Source organism: Trichomycterus rosablanca, chromosome 12 (genome assembly GCF_030014385.1).
Source record: "Trichomycterus rosablanca isolate fTriRos1 chromosome 12, fTriRos1.hap1, whole genome shotgun sequence".
Classification (NCBI taxonomy): domain Eukaryota; kingdom Metazoa; phylum Chordata; class Actinopteri; order Siluriformes; family Trichomycteridae; genus Trichomycterus; species Trichomycterus rosablanca.
In genome coordinates, this window is record NC_085999.1 from 40,107,365 (window position 1) to 40,129,112 (window position 21,748).

Genomic DNA, 21,748 nt, shown 5'->3' on the forward strand with positions numbered 1-21,748 from the left:
AGACTGAATTTAATTATGTGTATAAATAAAGTAATCCGTGACACGATTCATTATGTTTAATGGCACTATCTAAATGTCACGTTGTTATGGTGGAGATGAGCAGCATCACGTGTCCACTGGGTACCAGTACAAGTACAAAACTGGTCATTCAGGACAAAAGCTGCTCGTCATGAACATCAGAGCTTGTGATTTAATCACAAATGCTTTTATAGCCAACGAACCATCTAATTAATATACTTATTGGCATTAAATGATTTATTACTCCTAAATGTTGATAATCAGATGGTTGACCTGTAACTCTCAGTGTTTGCAGGTTGTGCAGCTTTATTGAGTTCAGGACGTACACGCATGTGTTTGTATTTTATTATTTTGATGTCACTATTGTTTGACTCTAAGCGGGTAGAGCGTATAAGTTATGGACATGACAGAGATGCTGTACCTTTAATTTTGGGCTCTTCCTGTTCCTCCGTTCCTTCTCCACCGAGCTTCCTCACCTCCCTCCATCACTGGAGCTGTGAGAACTGTTTTGTTAGCTGATTAACACAGCGGGGATCTTCAGGTCCTGAAAAGCTCGTTAGTGCTCGTAGCTCAACAGGCTCGTGTTTTGTCTATATGATTGTGTAGGGTCAAAGGTTACAACATGTTGAGGTCATACTGCAGTGAAACCTGGGAAATGATCTCATGATGGCCTGCCATGCTAAGGTTACCAGCTAAAGAAACTAGCGAGTTAGATCAGTGCAGCTAGATTTGTGTTTATTTGAGGCTGTCGGTGTAAATCATGAGCAGAGATGTTGGGTGTGTCTGTGAGGAAACATAATAAATACTGGGAACATCACATCACCAGAACATGTTCCACTTCTCTGAAGACTTTAGTGAATGTTCTTGAATGGAGAGCAGCAGATACGCAGAGTGAACTTCTATAACGATAAGATTCTTTACTGAGGCTGATTAGGAGAAACTTTGATTTATTATGTGCAGAGACACAATATAAGGTTTTACACTCTTAAAAAGTGTATTTTTATTGAGCTTTATAGATTTAGGCTGTGTGTTAGGTTTGATTCAGGTTTTGTTCTGTTGTGTTCTGGTGGAGGAAATAAAGTCGATCTTATGAACTTCAGGAGAAATAAAATCCATTTATAAATGAAGCACTGTTGGTAATTGTTGGCTGATGTGTGAAATCAATCCGTGGTACTTTGGGTCTGTGTGAAACCCTAGCTTTCTCTACACAGACACATTTCCCATCATCCTACACTCCCGAGAAGAGGGCGTGTCTAAATTCCTAAATCCCTTAAAATGCTCCTACTGAGGTCCTTAATCCTGAGTGATGATCTGACTGAATGACGAGGGAGCGCCGACGCCTCCTCAGCTCTGAAGATCGATCCCAGCATTCAGTGCGGCACGACTTTCCTCACAAAGAACTACGAACATGGCAGACGGAGCAACCAACAGAGTTCTTTCCTAATGTAAATAAATCCTCATTGATGTGTCATCTGTATAAAGGTGTAATTATACGAGTAAATTGTAAATCGGGGCGTCAGGGAGAGTTTAAGCGTTTTCGGTACACGGAGGGAGACGTTAGCTGGCGAGCTAGCGGGTTGTGCTGCCTGAGGCTAACTGTGTTAGCTTGACGTAATCGGTGTAATCCATGTCTAAGTAGTGTGTCTGAATAATCAGTGGAGAGAGCTGCAGGCTAGCACGTGCTTCCTCGTACTGTTTCATACCCCGGACGGTGGAGGATTCTTGCACGTGGGTGTAGTTCTGTGCTCATCGTACTGAACCCTCAACTAGACAGGAATCACCGGCACAAAGCTGATTTACTCATCCTGCCTACAACACACTAGCGCATTCACAATATGTTATTAGTTGCAGAGTAGATCATTTGTTGTTAATAACGTGTAAACAGTGAGGATAAATATAAAGAGTGGAGTGTAGGAGAGTATTATTTAATAATGGAATTCTGGGTTTAGGTTCCTGAACCTGACTCACACAGTTCCTGGTTCTGAGTACAGCGGGTTTATTGGGGTAGATTTTGACGTATTTATTTGAGCAGTTCAGTCTCGCAGTGAAACTCGGGATGGAATATAAACAATATAAACGTTTCCTTTATTCTGCTCTAAATGTACTTAATGAAACCTCACTGTGATTCTCTGTTCTGTGACGATGCTCAGAAGATCCTGTTATTCTGAACTCTGTTTAACTTTAAACGTTCTTACAGCACGTCACCCCTCAGCCATCAAAATACACCCCCAACACACTACACCCCGAAATACCCGGTACCTGCAGACTGAGCCGGACCTTTCATCCTTCACTTTTACTATAATCGGTCATTTTAATCCATTTTAATGCTTCAGTATTCAGCTTTAGAGAGCTTGAATTACAATTCATTCTATATGATAAGTTTTATTAGTAAAGTTTAGATTAAACATGCACCCCGAGTAAAAAAGAAAAAGAGGACGTGGTCTTCATTAGCATGCTGTCTCACCAACACAGACCTCCCAGAATGCACTGAGAGAAGCTTTTGTCCTTTTTAGCCATTTATGTTCTTTATCTTTTACTAAACACGTGGACAGAAGAAGAAAAAGCTCTGAGGTTCAGTTCTGTTCAGCCACAACACAGCACTCACTGTTTCCTCTTTCATTATTATTATTATTATTTTATCATGTAGATCAGCTAAATTATTAAATAAATGATTTACTAAAGATAAAAATCATCTCCACAAAATGTTCTTTTTTATTGTGCTGCATTTAACCACGTCTGCGTATTAAGAACGAACAGTAATTAAAACAACATTCATTATTCACACATTAGTCCGTATTTTAATGTTCCAGCAGCCGCGACTATTAAATTTAGCAGATTTTTAACAACATGATGCTAAACTCCCTCATTCCAGTTTCATTGTGGGAACCAGTCGGTTTGTTTAATGTATAAAACATTCACATTTAATAAAAATAAACTCAAACAGACCAGCGTGTTATTCTGAGCTTTTATAACATGATAACATTGAAATGTTATTAATAAAGTTTGGGTGTGAAAGGGTTCTTCAGGTGTGTGTGTGTGTGTGATCTACAGTTCTACAGATGTGCTACAGATGTGCTACAGATGTATTTCGGGGCGTCCGGCGGCTCTGTGGATTCAGTTTTGGCTGTTTTACTCTCACGGTTCATGTGATTCCTTCATGAAATAATAACCAGGAAACTTCCATCCTCTCCGGCTCCATTACTCAGCTCATAAATTACCCAGCATCCTCTCAGCTCATGAATAATTCATTCTCTCTTTTCTTTCCTGGTCTAAACAAAACACCCCCCCCCCCCCCCCCCCCCCCCCCCTCAAAAACAGGCCCCTTTGTTGTGTTGTGTGTTTCTTCCGGCTGAGTTTAAATCAATCATGAAAGCTGAGAAGTTTTGTTTCACACCACCAGCTGAAGGTTTTTATCTTCTTCTCTCAGTAGAGTTTAAAATAAATACTTTTGTATTAAACGATTAAACAGAATAATTAACGTCTGTTTATTTAATGAACCTTCCTTATGTAGAGCAGGGATGAATAATTAAAGCTCATTTTTTAAAATGTTTATTATTATTAGTTAGAAACCACAGTGTTTGCTCTTGCTTTCCTTTTAGTGTCTGGAACCCTGCAAAGCATCATGGGATCTCAGAGAAAATAAGTGTCAGGATTTATGTAAGGTATGTCTGCAGTAATTCCACTTTTTTACATTTACATTATCAGTATTTATCAGACACTTTTATCCAAAACTTACAGCACTGTGACAGTATACAGTCTAAGCAATTGAGGGTTAAGGGCCTCGCTCAGGGGCCCAACAGTGACAACCTGGCAGTGGTGGGGCTTAACCACTAGGCCACAACTGCCCTGCCTGATTTAATTTGTAAATAAAGTATATATTTTTTTATTTGCTGATGAATATTTGATTGGCTGGAATCTGACTGTAGTCTAATCAATCAATAATGTTAAATCAAATATTTTGTGTCTATATTAGATTATTGGTGAGTCAGTAATTCTATATTATAGTAAGAGATACTCTATATGTATAGAATAAACATTGACACTACACTGGACGCTCGGGTGGTGCAGCGGTAAAATACACTAGCACCCCAGTGGTGCTATCGGCCAGTCGGGCGTGTACATACTGACATGCCTGATTGTGTTCGTTAAAGCCGAGTGATGGATTGGCTTCCTCTTTGGGGTGTGTTACTGACAATCAGAGTTGAGTAGTAATTATTCTGATCAGTCTGATTGATCCAGATCTGCTGAGTGATTGGTTGATGATTTGTGTAATGTGTTTTTCAGACTCTTTACCCTAATAAACACGCCGAGTGCTCGGTGAGCTGCGAGTTCTTCCTCTCGGCGGATACGGTGAAGCAGGGGACGTGTCCTGCTCCAGATCGTGCCAGCGGTTTCGCTGCTGCCTGCGTGAACAGCTGTGAGAGCGACGCCCACTGCTCCTTAAACAACAAGTGCTGCTCGAACGGCTGTGGGCGAACCTGCCAAACTCCAAGAAATGTTTATAAAGGTAAACATCAGTTTGTTTATATGTGGAAACTTCAAATTCTTAAAATGTAGGGACAGGTGTAGCTTAGTGGTTAAAGTACTGGACTAGCAATCCCAAAGTTTCTGGTTCAAGCCCCACCACTGTGAGGTTGCCACTGTTGGGCCCTTGAGCGAGGCCCTTAACCCTTCAATTGCTTAGACTGTACACTGTCACACTACTGTAAGTCACTTTAGATAAAAGCGTCTGATTAATACTGAGAATGTAAATGTAAGCTGTAGCTTAGTGTACAGGATTACAAGAGTAACTGGAAGGTCGCTGGTTCAAGCCCCACATCTGCCAGCTTGCCACTGTTGGGCCCTTGAGCAAGGCCCTTAACCCTCAATTGCTTGCAATGTAAACAATGTCTCAATTGTAAGTCGTTCTGAATAAAAGCGTCTGCTAAATGCTGAAAATGTAAATGTATTTAATGTTTATAATGAAGTGTTTTAGTTAGTATTGCTGTTATCCGGAGGGTTTTTATTTATTACTTAATTCATAAACTTAATTTTCTATCAGAAAGACGAGGGAACCTACCAAGAACCTAAAGCTGCTAAAATAAAATCTAAATTGAATTGGTTTGTTAAATATTCTAAGCTCATTCAATATTTAATATTTAATTCAAATAAAGAAAATATTAAATCTTTAAAATCTGTCAAAAACCCAAATATAAGAATTATATTTATATATGAAAATAATGAATACTTATTATATTTTAGAGGAAGCACAGAGGAATAGCTAGCGAGTGCTGAACTATGATTGTAAATAGACTAGCTCTGTTTGTTGGAACACTTGTAGACGCTGAATCGGACTGAAGCAGCTGGTTATGTGAAGAGCGGAATCGTTTCTGTGTGTTTCACTCTTTGTAGGAGTGAAAGAACCAAATCTGTTAATGTGGAAACCATTTCACCTTAAATTGAGCACCGCTTCCTGAATCACTTACAGATGTGAGAACCTGCCGGTGGTTCCTTCCCTAAATTTAAACACAGCGCATCGATCACCACGTGAACTAAAAGTACCTGGAGTTTCTTATCCTTCTGCCTCTAGAGATGATACACGTTTATTATCAGTGATGAGGACTTCAGACTGTTAGGTTATGATGTGCTAAAATGAAATTGTACTTGTAATAATTTAATTTAATAATTTGTGAAGTTGTACAACATCGTAGTTTAATCATAATTAGGATGTTACTGAGTTACTGAAGTTGCTGAGACACTTTTCTTCTGTCACTACACTGAAGAACCTTTACTGCTTGATGATGAAGACGTCACTGCTAAACTCAAAAGCAACTGTGTTTGCTCTCTGAAGATCCTAAAGAAGATTCTCAGCCAGCAGATTGAAGGAGATCAATTTATTTCTCTCCAAAGAAAGGAAACAAGAAGAACCATGCAAACTATCACACGATCTCCCTCATATCACACACCAGTAAAATCATGCTGAAGATTATTCATGCACATTAGAACCTCACATTAAAAAAAAGGATATGCAGATCTGCAAACAGGATTCAGAAAAGTCAGAGGAACCAGAGCTACCATCTCAGATGATCAAAGCTCAGGAATAAGAGAAGGAAGTCGACGTGTAGTTTATTGATCAGAGCAAAGCCTCCTTGTTCTAATGAGGAATATCTACACTGATCAACAAGCCAGTCATGAACATGGACTAATCAACTGGTTCTACATCTCTGAAGATTTGGACCAGGCTGCATCACGTCAGCATTCCTGTTTAACCTGAGAACACTGAACATTTACTGAGGGAAGTAAGACTAGAGGAAGATGATCAAGGGTTCAAGATTGGAAAAACATCTTCATCATGTAGATGTCAAATGTACAAGTATGCACCACTGCTACCAGCTAGGCATTGACATGGCCTTAGTGTTCTGGCTCCTCGGTGTTTAGTGAAGAACAACACAGAAAAATCATGAAATAATAATTAAACAATGGTATAGAGGAAGTTTGATTTAAGATCAACTCATATTAGCGATCCTTTTTCACGCTCTTTCTCTGGCTTTAATCTTTCACCACTGAATTCTCATAATAGATTCAGACTACAGGAGGAACATGACTGTACCAGATCCAGCACTGAATCTCATTAGTAATTACAACCACTCTCTCTCTCTCTCTCTCTCTCTGTCGCGTGAGCGGAAGTGAGTGTGTAAGCGGGTGAGCGGTGTGTGAGCGAGCGTGCTTGGCTGTTTGCCGGGTGAGTGAGTTTCTTCTTTTTTCTATCTTTTCTATCTTTGCTGGGTATAATCAATAGAAATTGTGTCACGAACAGGGAACGGTGTAGTTGTTGTGAGCGCGAGTTGCGCGCGTGTAGCGTGTGTAACGCCGGTTGTTGCGGCTGCCGGCTTATTGCCGGTTGCCATGGCGGCGACGGAGAAAGTTCGGTTTGAACAACTTTCCCGTAAACACGGAATTAAAATCGCTCCCGGGGTTAAATGTACAGTGGAGGAGTGCAGCTTGGCTGTGGGGGAGGTTGTTGGGTATGACAGTATTATTTCTGCCTCTAGGATGAACAGGGCTGTGGTTATCTTTTTGGATAGCACTGACAAGGCTAACACCATGGTTCAGAATGGGGTTGTTATTCAGGGTACATTTACACCTGTAGTGCCCCTCATACGTCCTGCAAAAAAAGTTACACTGTCCAATGTTCCACCTTTCATTAAAGATGAAGTGTTGACTGCAGAGTTAGCACGTTATGGTCAGATCGTTTCTCAAATGAGAAAAATCCCTCTTGGTGCCAAATCTCCCCTGTTGAAGCATGTCATCTGTTTTAGACGCCAAATTTTCATGGTTTTAAAAAGCGGTATTGATGAGCTGAATGTGGCATTTAAGTTCAGGATTGATGCTTTTGAGTATGTGGTTTTTGCTACTTCAGACACAATGAAATGTTTTGGGTGTGGACAAGAGGGGCACTTAAGGCGTTCTTGTCCCTCAGAGGCAGATGAAGGCACCTTACATGCCTCTGGCCCTGCGTCTGAGGGTGGTGGTATGCCCGGCACTGCTGATGGGCCCGGGCCTGAGACTGACCCTGAAACAGTGGAGGGGGCTGAGGCGATGGCTGGGCCTAGTGGAGTAGGGGGCAGTGAGATAGGTACCAGGGTTGATAGTTGCAAAAGTGATGTAACCTCAAACGTACAGACTCAGGATGGGGATGAGGGGGGAGCAGTTGAGTCTGTTGCTGAAGACAGTCCTGTGAACAGTAATGTACATATGGAGCAGGAGTGTTCTGGGTTTCAGATTAAGAACATTACTGAAGCTGGGGCAGGACTAGATGCTATCGATACTGCTCAACTGATTGTGGAAGGGGAGGGAATGGAGACAAATACATTGGCGGAGGACCCTGTTTTCAGAATACCATTGGGAAAAAGGAAAATGAGGGCTAGAGCTCGTGGGCAAAAAGGGAAGGCACAGAGCGAGAAGGACAAAGAGAACCCCGGTTCTGGCTCTGGCACCCTTGATGACTCAGACAGTGATCTGTTAGATATGAAAAGTCAACGGAGTAGGAGGAGTGCATATGCTTTTGAAAAAATTAGGTTTTTTCTTCATAAAACTAAGAACATGAAAGGTGTCGTGGTGGAAGAATATTTTCCTGATCGCAAACATTTTATTGACTCAGTACAAACTTTTATGAGAAGTGAGGGTGAATGTCAGTTTACTGCACAAGAAATTTATAGACTAAAGAAAATTGTGTTAAAACTGAAACTTGAACTTCAAAATGACACTGGATTTGAAACCTCATAGTTTTTTTCTGCCTCTTATTGTGTTACTGCTTGTGTTGTGCAAACTTTTTATTTTTTATGAGTAGGATAAGGGTGGGCTCTTTGAATCTGAATGGGGCACGGGACATACAGAAAAGAGCACTGCTTTATGAGCTCATCAGGCAGAAAAAGATTGACATTATGCTTATTCAGGAGACACACAGTGACGGGGCTAATGAAGTAGATTGGAAAAAAGAGATTGAAGGGGAGGTTCTTTTGAGCAATATGAGCTCAACTAGAGGTGGAGTAGGGATCTTATTTGCGAAGCACTTTTTGCCAATTGCTTATGAGGTTGAGCAGGTGATGGAGGGGAGGTGTATGGTGGTGCGTGCTCAGTTTGAGCTTTTTAAGGTTGTTTTTGTTAACATTTATGCTCCCACAACTGGGGTTGAAAGGGTTGTTTTTCTTAACACAGTCAGTACAGCGCTGCAGAAGTGCAGCTCTGAGGAATTTCTGTTTATGGGGGGTGATTTTAACTGCACGGAGGATGACACTCTAGATAGGAATCATTCTGAACCTCATGCTGCATCCCAGCGTGCTCTTCGTGAGTCCCTGAAGACTCACAGCTTGTGTGATGTTTGGAGGGCTCTAAATCGGAACACTAGACAATATACATGGACACATGCAAGAGAGGGTTTTGTGACAATGGCCAGGCTGGATCGTTTTTATTGTTTTAAGCACCATCTTAATACTGTTAGAAGTTGTGTGATTACTCCTGTGGGTTTTTCAGATCACTGCATGGTATTATGCTCCATCTTTATTGCAAATCTTAAACCCAAGAGTGCTTATTGGCATTTTAATACTTCACTACTGTGCGATACGAATTTTAAAAAAGCTTTTACTGTTTTTTGGAATAGTTTTAAATTGCAAAAACAATGTTTTCATGACCTACGAGAGTGGTGGGATTATGGAAAAGTACAAATAAAGCAACTATGCCAACAATACACCTTCAATGTTTCAAGGTACATTACTCAGTCTATGAAAGACTTGGAAAAAGACATTGTAGACATACAACGACAGATGGACTCCAATAGAGACCAAAGTCAAGTCGGAGTTCTTAAATCTAAAACTTCTGCTCTTAGAGACCTGTTGGACGTCAAGGCACAGGGGGCTCTGGTCCGCTCTCGTTTTCAGAGCCTGACACAAATGGATGCCCCATCCAAGTTTTTCTTTAGTCTGGAAAGGAGAAATGGTCAAAGCCATTTCATTCACTCTCTGCGCTCTGAAGACGGGCAGGAACTGACAGAGCCAACAGAGATCCGTAAGCGGGCTGTACGGTTCTATGCTGAACTGTACAGAAGTGATTACAGGGAAAATGGAGAACTGGCTGATGGTTTCTATGCAGGGTTGCAGAGGGTCTCAGAACGCTCCAGTGAGATACTGGAAAGGCCGCTTGGTAGGCAAGAGCTCTATGCTGCTTTACAGAGCATGGAGGGTGGCACTGCCCCAGGCATAGATGGCCTTCCAGTGGAGTTTTTCAAGACTTTTTGGACGGAGCTGGGTGCTGATTTGCTAGCCGTACTAAATGAGAGTCTGGCTGATGGTTCCCTGCCTTTGAGCTGTAGGAGGGCTGTCATCACCCTGCTTCCTAAAAAGGGTAACCTGCAGGACATTAAGAACTGGAGGCCAGTAAGTCTTCTGTGCACGGATCTCAAGATCTTCTCTAAAACCCTGGCTAACAGACTAAGGGAAGTGATGGGGCAGGTCATTCACCAGGACCAGACATACTGTGTGCCTGGCAGGTCCATCAGGGATAATGTTTGCTTGGTTAGAGATGTTCTGGAGATTTCCAGGTCTCAGGGGCTTGACTTTGGTCTCATTTCGATTGACCAGGAGAAGGCCTTCGATAGAGTTGAGCATCAATACCTATGGCTGACTCTTGAAACATTAGGTTTACGGCCATCTTTCATTAGCATGATAAAGGTATTGTACCATGACATTGAAAGTGTTTTAAAAATTAATGGTGGATTGAGTGCTCCATTCAAGGCTCTTCGGGGTATACGGCAAGGCTGTGCATTGTCTGGTATGCTCTACTCCATTGCCATTGAACCACTGCTGAGCAAGCTTCGCTCCACAATTGATGGTGTTGTTTTGGACCATGAGAAACACATTCATCACCGAATATCAGCATATGCTGATGACGTAATGGTAATGGTGAGGGGGCAGAAAGACATTGATAGTGTAGTTTCTATTGTTCAAGATTTTGGGGCTCTATCAGCAGCAAAGGTAAACTGGGCAAAGAGCGAGGCACTGGCAGTGGGGCAGTGGGCAATGGGGCTGCCTTTGCTACCAGCTGATATGGCTTGGAAAAGAGGGGGGATAAAGTACCTGGGAGTTTTCCTTGGGGATGAAGGTTCACAGCAGGCAAACTGGGATGGTGTAGTAGAAAAAATGAAAGGCCGATTAGCAAGGTGGAAGTGGATACATAGTCAAATGTCTTTTAGAGGGAGAGTGCTCGTTACTAATAATTTGGTTGCTTCAGCACTTTGGCATAGACTATCCTGTGTGGACCCTCCTGTTGGCCTGCTGTCCCGGCTGCAAGCAATTTTGGTGGATTTTTTTTGGGATCGTTTGCACTGGGTACCACAAGGTGTGCTATTCCTACCAAGGCAGGAAGGGGGGCAAGGCCTGGTGCATCTTGCTAGCAGAATGGCTGCTTTTCGTCTACAATTTCTGCAGAAATTCTTGACAGGTCCTGCAGACTTAGTGTGGAGAGAGGTGGCTAACACAATTTTACATACAGTTGATCGACTGGGTCTGGACAATGCACTATTTTTTATGGACTACAAGCAATTACACTTAAATGGATTACCCATTTTTTATCGTGGACTTTTTAAAATATGGGGATTTTTTAGGACTCAAAGGCTGGAAAACAACTCACTCCACTGGTTGCTGGAAGAGCCCTTGATTAAAGGGGCTCGTCTGGATGTGTCAAGCAACGGTATACCGGGCCTCAATCAGAGGCTATGTGCCTCAAGGATGGTAAAATTACAGGACCTGGTGGACAATGCAGGACCGGGCTTGGAGGATATCCAGGCTGTGACGGCTGTGTTAGGGCAGAGATCCATACGACACACCAAAACTATTGTTGATGCCTGGAAGGAAAAACTTTCAGTAGAAGAACTGTCAATGCTACACAACTATAGAAATGGGAGCGTAGTGCCTGACAAACGAGACCCTTTTCCGAAGACTGCTGTTACACCTAAGTTGGACAATGTTTCAGGTCCATTGTTGGAGATCTCGAACCTTCAAGACTTGGACTTCCACACTGTGTCAGGCCAGGTTTTTTACAAATGTTGTGTAAAAGTTTTTAATAAAGTAGTGTTGAATGGTCGGCCTGACACGGTGTGGAGGGACAAGTTGGGGGTGGAGATGGACAGGCGGCCTGTATGGAGAGTACTGTACAAACCACCTCTTGCAAAGAGGTCTGGTGATCTCCAGTGGAGAATTTTACATGGGGTTTTAGCTGTTAATGCATTTGTTTCCATTATCAATCCGGAGGTCAGCGACACATGTCCATTTTGTGGGCTTAGAGAAACAGTTTTTCACTGTTTTTTAGAATGTTCAAGGCTTAACTCCCTCTTCAACACAGTGAGCTTTTTATTTCTGAAGTGTGGGGTGGCTTTTAACCCTGGAGCTTTTATCTACGGTGCTGGTTATGGTCAGAAAGATCGTATCAAATGGCAACTGCTAAATTTTATAGTTGGTGAGGCAAAATTAGCAATCTATAAATCCAGAAGAAATAAAATAGAGAACAAATCTGGTTGGCAGGTCGTACCGTTGTTCTTGGCTCTGGTGAAGTCAAGGATCACTCTTGAGTTTGGCTTCTACAGAGCTATGGGCAATGTTAAAGGTTTTGAGATGGAGTGGTGCCATAATGATATTCTCTGTAGTGTGGAGGAGGGGGAGCTAATCCTCGCCAGCCCATGGAGTTAAGTGCTTATAGGGTATTTTAATGAAATGTCTCACTGAAAGAATTTAATGTGATTGTTTATTTTATTGAATAAAAGTTTCTTTTTTAAAAAATCAAAAAAAAAAAAAATCTCTCTCTCTCTCTCTCTCTCTCTCTCTCTCTCTCTCTCTCAATTCAATTCAATTCAATTTGCTTTATTGACATGACAAATTTACATATTTGTATTGTCAAAGCTTACATTAGTATATATGATACATTAGTATATTAGTATATATGAAAAAAGAACAAGTATATACATAGAAAAAAAAAATGGTAAGAAAATATTCAATTTATAGTAAAACAATTGTTCACACAAACAAACTCTCTCTATTCCTCGTTGTTATTCAGGAGTTCCTTTGAAGCCCAGAAGTGACCTGATGTTTGTGGAATTCCCCCCGAGACAGTTAGAAATCCGCTGGTCCTCAAAATTTAATATTTCGCTTGAGCCGGTGGTTTACGTTGTACAGCAGCGCTGGAACTACGGCATCCATCCCAGTGAAGACGATGCGACCCCATGGCAGGACGTGGCACAGGTCTGATTATTATAATTCTACGTTTCCTTTAATCAGAAATTGTTCCTGTGTGGGTATCACACAAGATTCACTTATGAGCCTTAACTCCAAGAGTTCATCTTAACATTTAACCTCTAGTGAAGAGGAACAGGTTAGTCTAAATCTACTCAGCATTCAAGATCCCAAACTGGCAGTTCTAATAACGTAACAGTATAAACCCTAAACTACCCACTATAATTACCACCAACCTATCAGTGATCAGTAACACATGAAATATGAAATGTGTATTTATAGATGTAAGTAATATAAAAGTGAATAACAGGGGTCTAGATCAGGTATATTTATATTTAGTACTTGAACTCGTGATGTTTCTTCTCTTCTCAGGTCACTGAGGAGCGGGTACAGTTGGTGGGTATCAGACCCGGTAGGTGGTACCAGTTCCGTGTTGCAGCTGTGAACATACACGGCACTCGAGGATTCACTGCACCGAGTAAACACTTCCGATCTTCTACAGGTGACTTATTATTATTATTATTACTATTATTATTATTATTATTTAGTATATATTACAATACACATTTATTAACATTGTTATTATTATTACTATATTGTTATTGTTTGTGTTAACATTATTATTAATGACATTATAATTAGTAGTAGTCATATATGTCATATATTATTAATTTTGTTGTTATGTATAATTATTATTGATATTATTGATATCTTGATTTTTTTTTTATTTTCTACATTGTAGATTAATACTGAAGACGTCCAAACTATGAAGGAACTCGTATGGAATTATGTAGTGAACAAAAAAGTGTTAAACAAACCAGAATATGTTTTATATTTTATATTCTTTAAAGTAGCATCTTTTGCTCTGATGACAGCTTTGCACACTCTTTTGCATTTTCTCAACCAGCTTCATGATGTGCCACCTGGAACGGTAAAGCAATAAGCCACGAGAGGCCGTGCGTTACTGTGATTTTAGCACGGGGACGACGTTTTTGGTACGACGCGAAGCGGAGAATCATAACAGTAATGCACGGTCTCGAGTGGCTTATTGCTTTTATAAAACGGCGGTCAACAAAAAATATAATAAATACAACAATGTTTAATTCATAAATGTATTTATCGTGTATAAACTTACAATAAAGCATTCTTCCGCGACGCAAAATAGTTCGATTAACAGTGTTGCTAGGCAACATGAGGGCGAAAATAACATTAACTTTCTCTATTCAGTGGTGTATTAATATGGAATGATGTGAGGTGGTCCTAGGTGTGCGTTTATCGGGGATTTTACAACGGCTTCGAACGCGGCTCAGCCAATCAGATTTTAGGACCGGAACTATCCGTTTTATAATTTTCAATGAATGTTTGTGCCTCGTCTAGAGTTAATTTCTGGAATTTCTTTCTTTTTTAATGTGTTTGAGAGCATCAGTTGTGCTGTGCAGAGGTAGAGTTGGTAAAATATAAAACATATTCTGGTTTGTTTAACATTTTTTTGTTCACTACATAATTCCATATGAGTTCCTTCATAGTTTGGACGTCTTCAGTATTAATCTACAATGTAGAAAATAAAAATAATCAAGAAAAACCACTGAAGAGAAGGTGTGTCCAAACTTTTGACTGGTACTGTATGGATATGGATACACACACACACACACACACACAGTAGTGTTAAAAGGTGGAAAAGTTATTACCTCTTTACATTTTACAGAGTTTAAATAAAGACACAGAGTGCGAACATCTCTGAGGTTCCTATAGGTTTAACATTAAGGGTTAAATACATAGCAGACGTGTGTGTGTGTGTGTGTGTGTGTGTGTAAAGCCAAGAAATGAGGTAAGAGAGGATCTGTTCAGCCTCAGAGAAACTCCTGTTTCAGCTCTGAGTGTGTTTCATGTAAAAGTGTGTTTACAACATCCAGCAGATCAGCAGGTTTCAGTTTCCAAACCGTTCAGCCACATTTCTACTATTAATTCACTTAAAGCAGAACATTCACTCTGCATAACCAATCCAACAATCACATCACATAGATTCAGTCCAGAACCTGAGAGGAGATCTCATATAGCTGTGTAAGGATGGACCACCTGTTTATAATAGTTTTAAATGTACTAAACAACTAAAATATTTGAACACATTTACTTCAGATGGAAATGTAAAATGTGTGGCATTGCTATGTTAAGCAGTAATACACTGGAAGCAGCACTTGTGCTGAAACCCCAGGATTTCCTACCACTGGCTGCTCATCAGGGTTTTTATTCCTTGAATGATATAAAGTTACTCAGAGACGATGTTTACTGTGAAAAGTGCTACACGAATAAACATGAGCTGATCTTACCCTCTGGCATGTTCTCTCTCCGAGCTGTAATAAATTAGTAGAAGATGATCTCGTTTATTTTTATGAATGTAGTGGTGCTAATGCTAACGTGTTAGCATGCAGTGATTATTTTCAGATGGGGTTTGGTTAGACTCTAAATAGGATAATTGCTGATTGGCAGTGTGTGTGTGTGTGTGTGCTTGTGCGCGCTTCTGTTTCTCTTTAGTTTATGTCATGCTTCAGTCATGTAGAGCTTCTCCTCTATCCAAACTGCTTTCAGCAAAATAAAATGTTACAACCAGCCGTTAATTCTGCTCTTTTATATAAACATGCTTATTTTAGTAAGAGTTTTATCAGCATTATTTATTATTTAATTACTCTGTTTGGGTCTGATTGTTTAATCATGCAGCTACAAAAGTGGTTCATCAGATTTGGCTTTTTAGTTTTCTAACATCTAACCAGCAGCTCAGTTTCACAATTTATACACAAGTCATTTAGGTAAACTACAGTACATTGTTGTAAAAAGTAATTACCCCCCGTTTACTTAAATAATCAGGTCAGTACATTTTATTGGTGAGCCAGACTGAATCAGGATTCTTCATCTTTACTATCAAAGGCAGCGCAGCAGCACTAAGTGGCCCTAATTCTGAATGTACACTTTTAATGTCCAGTTTTAATCATTTCTAGGGAATGTGAGAGCTCTCTGGTTTACAACTGCATCTGTCCCATGATATTCATAATCACACATTTAAATCCCTCAAAAAACTGAAAACACCAAACATAAGTGTATTCAGTCCCCCCACCTTGTTCCTCTGCTCACCCCAGAACCCAGGACTAACGCTTTACAATCAAACACCATTTCTGATTTCCTCTTCCTGTCAGATCCGTCTCCTCCTCCACGTCCATCGGGTCTGAAGGTGTCCAACATGACCACAGATCCTGACGGTCTGGTGACGGCTCGTTTAGACTGGACGCTTCCTGAGGAGCCCGACGTCCCTGTGCATCACTATAAAATCATCTGGAGCTGGAACGGTCCGGCCAGATCCGTCCCAACTCTCCAAAAGAAACGGAGGAAGAGCGTCGAGGGGGTAAAACTTTCACTTCTGTCTGATCCAGAATGTTCCTCTGATCCTCAAGGAAATGTTTAGGAGTGTTGGTAAAGTAATTAAATGTGATTAAACCAATGTTTATAGATGAGTAAATTATTGATATTATTTTATTAGTGTAAAAAAATCATCATTTGCCATTAAAACTGTTTTTAGTAAAAAGCCTGAAAAAGCCGAGCAGATGATGTCAAGGTCTCTGTTCCACCTGCACTCAGGATTCACTCACATTAACTACTATAATGTTGGATCAAAGCTGCCCCTCACATCTGAGTTTTAAAGAGCTGTGTGTAGGAGGTGCCAGGTATACTTTGTGATTAGTTACAGCTTTAATATCTTGAGTATTGTGTGTGTGTGTGTGTGTGTGTGTGTGTGTGTGTGTGTGTGTGTTCCAGGTGAGGAACTGGGTGGATCTGGAAGGTCTGATGGTGAACAGTACTTACACAGTGGAACTACAGGCCATATCGTACTGGGGTCAAACACGCCTGAAAAGCTCCAAAACGTCTCTACAGTTCAACACAACTCATCCCAGTACGATCCCCAGAATCACCAGTACTGTCTTTCTAACATCCCAGTATGATGTTTCAGGATGAAATCTGTTTTATTTACTCAGATCTGATGAGGTTCAGGAAGAAGGAGGAAGTTTCTGTACCAGAGAAGAAACCGAACAGCTTAGTGGAGGTTGGAACTCCGTATTACCTGGACGGGCGGCTACACGTCCATGTTACCTGGACAGAAGCTAAAGGTCATCTATCACTCAGTCGTATAAACATTATTTGTTCCTTTCATTGGTTCCTCTCATTTTGCATGCAGGCCACGCCTAATTCAGTTGTTCCGACTTAATTTAACGTTTCACGTTTACACGTCTGGCTGTGTCCCAAATCACTGTAATAAAACCAACAAAATCCTCCCCAACAGCAACACAATACTGATGAGATCAGAAACTCAACCCACACACTGAGAGATTCAACCCAAGCAACTACTGTATCATACTCTCACTCTCTCATTCTCACTGTGTCTCACTCTTTCAGTACCAAAAGCTTAAAATCATTTTAATTTAAGAGTTTTAACAGATTTTATCAGTAACTGGTTTGTTGATAATATAAAAACGAAGAGCTTTTCTGCAGCAGTGAAAGTAAATGAACCTTTAAAAGTTAATACAACAAAGGGTTGATTATTTACACCCCCCCCCCCATTGCAATATAACATACATTCAATTATTAATAATAGCTTCTTATAAAAGGAAGCTTTTTGTTTCTAAGCTTAGTTTTTTTATTATCATTAATTTATAACTTTTCTATTAACTTTAACCTCAGCTGTATTCTCTCTCTCTCTCTCTCTCTCTCTCTCTCTCTCTCTCTCTTTAAACTTCCTGTTTAAGTCTTCAAAGACTTCCTCTTACCCCCCAGGGAACATTATTTGTTAAAATAAAGCAGATCAGCTTTCAGGTTGGAACTGTCCTATATGATATTAAACTGAGAACAGAAGCTCATTACTGACAGGAAGCCGTCTGTTATGACCTGTAGCGATCTAGGGGTGACAGGGGATGTAACGTTATAATACTTAAAATAATTAAATAATAACAAGGAAAACAATCTATCCAAAACACGCTATTTATTTGTAGAATTTCAGAATCACAACAAAAAGAAAGCCAGCTCTAAGCAAACTCTGTAAAGAAAAGAACGAAAATGATTAGACCAGTAACCGGTAAAATATATCAAATTACACAACAATCTTAACCTAAAGAAAACACACAGTCTCTATCAAACAGAGACCGCTTCCAAACTTCAAACACACACGCTCGAACAAAGCACAGCATGCAAACGACACGCCCCTCTCCTTCCGGTCCTCACTTTCCAGCCTTTTATACGCTGGCAAATAATGCCAGTACCTGAAACACACACACACACACACACACACACACACACACACACATACATGCAACAAACACACTAGAATGTCCACAGTCGTAACACCGTCCCTGCTGCTGTAGAACAATAATGCACAAAATAGTAATTAGGACTAAATTATAAATACTTATTAATATAAAGAAACTCCAACCTGGATTCTTACATAAAATCATTAATTTGATCATTATTATTATATTAATGCCAACACTTTCAGAATAATACGTCCACATACTTTTGGCCATGTGTTGTACTTTGGCTGATGATGAAGGCAGATTATTTAATTCTGATCACAACAATTGTGATCAGAATTGCCTCTCTTTATAAGGTTTGAGTATGGTAAATAAAACGTCTGCTTCTGCTAAATTGTGTGGATTTAGATTTAAATGAACTGGATGCAGTTCTTCATTTTCTACAATTTAACAAGTCAGTTATTTTAACAGTAAAATGTAAAATGACAGATATTTAGATTTAAGCATAAACAGATTTTAAACTTAATTAGGTGTTTTGTTATTAAAACATAAATGATAAAGATTTAATGTTTATTTATAATAACAGTTATTATTTATTGTGTTTCAGACATGGCGAGTCGTTACTACGTCCAGTGGAGCCCTGAACACTGCAACCATAACCAGACCAAAACACCAGAGAAATCCACCACTCAGGTTCATCATGCAGTGCTTGACTTCTACATATTCCACCTTTAAATGTTTGTGTGTGTGTGAACTTACTCCAGTGAGATCAGATCACAGCTTGTAAAAATGAGTGTAGTGGTGTTAAATGAAATGGGATGGGATTGACCTTCAGGTGATGAGAGCTAAGAATGGTACGCCACAACCCTCCAAAACATCCCAAAGTTCACCTACGGAAAGAATCTTTCATATTACAATGAAAAAACAAACTGTATCTCACTCTGTATCTCACTCTGTAACTCAATCTGTATCTCACTCTGTATCTCACTCTGTATCTCACTCTGTATCTCACTCTGTAACTCACTCTGTATCTCACTCTGTATCTCACTCTGTAACTCACTCTGTATCTCACTCTGTAACTCACTCTGTAACACACTGTATCTCACTCTGTATCTCACTCTGTAACTCACTCTGTAACTCACTCTGTATCTCACTCTGTAACTCACTCTGTATCTCACTCTGTAACTCACTCTGTATCTCACTCTGTAACTCAATCTGTATCTCACTCTGTAACTCACTCTGTATCTCACTCTGTAACTCAATCTGTATCTCACTCTGTATCTCACTCTGTAACTCACTCTGTATCTCACTCTGTAACTCACTCTGTATCTCACTCAGTAACTCACTCTGTATCTCACTCTGTATCACACTCTGTATCTCACTTTGTAACTCACTCTGTAACTCACTCTGTATCTCACTCTGTATCTCACTCTGTAACTCACTCTGTATCTCACTCTGTATCTCACTCTGTAACTCACTCTGTAACTCACTCTGTATCTCACTCTGTAACTCACTCTGTAACTCACTCTGTATCTCACTCTGTATCTCACTCTGTAACTCACTCTGTATCTCACTCTGTAACTCACTCTGTATCTCACTCTGTATCTCACTCTGTAACTCACTCTGTATCTCACTCTGTAACTCACTCTGTATCTCACTCTGTAACTCACTCTGTATCTCACTCTGTAACTCACTCTGTAACTCAATCTGTATCTCACTCTGTAACTCACTCTGTATCTCACTCTGTAACTCACTCTGTATCTCACTCTGTAACTCAATCTGTATCTCACTCTGTAACTCACTCTGTATCTCACTCTGTAACTCACTCTGTATCTCACTCTGTATCTCACTCTGTAACTCACTCTGTAACTCACTCTGTATCTCACTCTGTATCTCACTCTGTATCTCACTCTGTAACTCACTCTGTAACTCACTGTGTATCTCACTTTGTAACTCTGTAACTCACTCTGTATCTCACTCTGTATCTCACTCTGTAACTCACTTTGTATCTCACTCTGTATCTCACTCTGTAACTCACTCTGTATCTCACTCTGTATCTCACTCAGTAACTCACTCTGTATCTCACTCTGTAACTCAATCTGTATCTCACTCTGTAACTCACTCTGTATCTCACTCTGTATCACACCCTGTATCTCACTCTGTAACTCACTCTGTATCTCACTCTGTATCTCACTCTGTATCACACCCTGTATCTCACTCTGTAACTCAATCTGTATCTCACTCTGTAACTCACTCTGTATCTCACTCTGTATCACACCCTGTATCTCACTCTGTAACTCACTCTGTATCTCACTCTGTATCACACCCTGTATCTCACTCTGTAACTCACTCTGTATCTCACTCTGTATCACACTATGTATCTCACTCTGTAACTCACTCTGTATCTCACTCTGTAACTCACTCTGTATCTCACTCTGTATCACACCCTGTATCTCACTCTGTAACTCACTCTGTATCTCACTCTGTATCACACCCTGTATCTCACTCTGTAACTCACTCTGTACCTCACTCTGTATCTCACTCTGTATCACACTATGTATCTCACTCTGTAACTCACTCTGTATCTCACTCTGTAACTCACTCTGTATCTCATTCTGTATCTCACTCTGTAACTCACTCTGTATCTCACTCTGTATCACACCCTGTATCTCACTCTGTAACTCACTCTGTATCTCACTCTGTATCACACCCTGTATCACACCCTGTATCTCACTCTGTAACTCACTCTGTATCTCACTCTGTATCACACCCTGTAACTCACTCTGTACCTCACTCTGTATCTCACTCTGTATCACACTCTGTATCTCACTCTGTATCTCACTCTGTATCACACTCTGTATCTCACTCAGTAACTCACTCTGTATCTCACTCTGTATCTCACTCTGTAACTCACTCTGTATCTCACTCTGTAACTCACTCTGTATCTCACTCTGTATCTCACTCTGTAACTCACTCTGTATCTCACTCTGTAACTCACTCTGTATCTCACTCTGTATCTCACTCTGTAACTCACTCTGTATCTCACTCTGTAACTCACTCTGTATCTCACTCTGTAACTCAATCTGTATCTCACTCTGTATCTCACTCTGTATCTCACTCTGTAACTCACTCTGTATCTCACTCTGTATCTCACTCTGTAACTCACTCTGTATCTCACTCTGTATCTCACTCTGTAACTCACTCTGTAACTCACTGTGTATCTCACTTTGTAACTCTGTAACTCACTCTGTATCTCACTCTGTATCTCACTCTGTAACTCACTTTGTATCTCACTCTGTATCTCACTCTGTAACTCACTCTGTATCTCACTCTGTATCTCACTCAGTAACTCACTCTGTATCTCACTCTGTAACTCAATCTGTATCTCACTCTGTAACTCACTCTGTATCTCACTCTGTATCACACCCTGTATCTCACTCTGTAACTCACTCTGTATCTCACTCTGTATCTCACTCTGTATCACACCCTGTATCTCACTCTGTAACTCAATCTGTATCTCACTCTGTAACTCACTCTGTATCTCACTCTGTATCACACCCTGTATCTCACTCTGTAACTCACTCTGTATCTCACTCTGTATCACACCCTGTATCTCACTCTGTAACTCACTCTGTATCTCACTCTGTATCTCACTCTGTATCACACTATGTATCTCACTCTGTA

At 40.4% G+C, this 21,748-nt stretch overlaps 1 protein-coding gene across 1 annotated transcript in view; it reads left to right on the plus strand.

Moving 5' to 3' along the window:
• LOC134324081 (anosmin-1) overlaps positions 1 to 21,748 on the plus strand; it is a 33,913-nt gene that overhangs the window by 4,286 nt on the left and 7,879 nt on the right. Inside the window, exons 2-9 of the mRNA XM_063005733.1 lie at positions 3,618 to 3,680; positions 4,303 to 4,525; positions 12,601 to 12,785; positions 13,149 to 13,278; positions 15,965 to 16,170; positions 16,581 to 16,716; positions 16,799 to 16,930; positions 18,672 to 18,757. Coding sequence (XP_062861803.1) covers positions 3,618 to 3,680; positions 4,303 to 4,525; positions 12,601 to 12,785; positions 13,149 to 13,278; positions 15,965 to 16,170; positions 16,581 to 16,716; positions 16,799 to 16,930; positions 18,672 to 18,757 — 1,161 coding nt within the window. The remainder of the gene's footprint in view (positions 1 to 3,617; positions 3,681 to 4,302; positions 4,526 to 12,600; positions 12,786 to 13,148; positions 13,279 to 15,964; positions 16,171 to 16,580; positions 16,717 to 16,798; positions 16,931 to 18,671; positions 18,758 to 21,748) is intronic.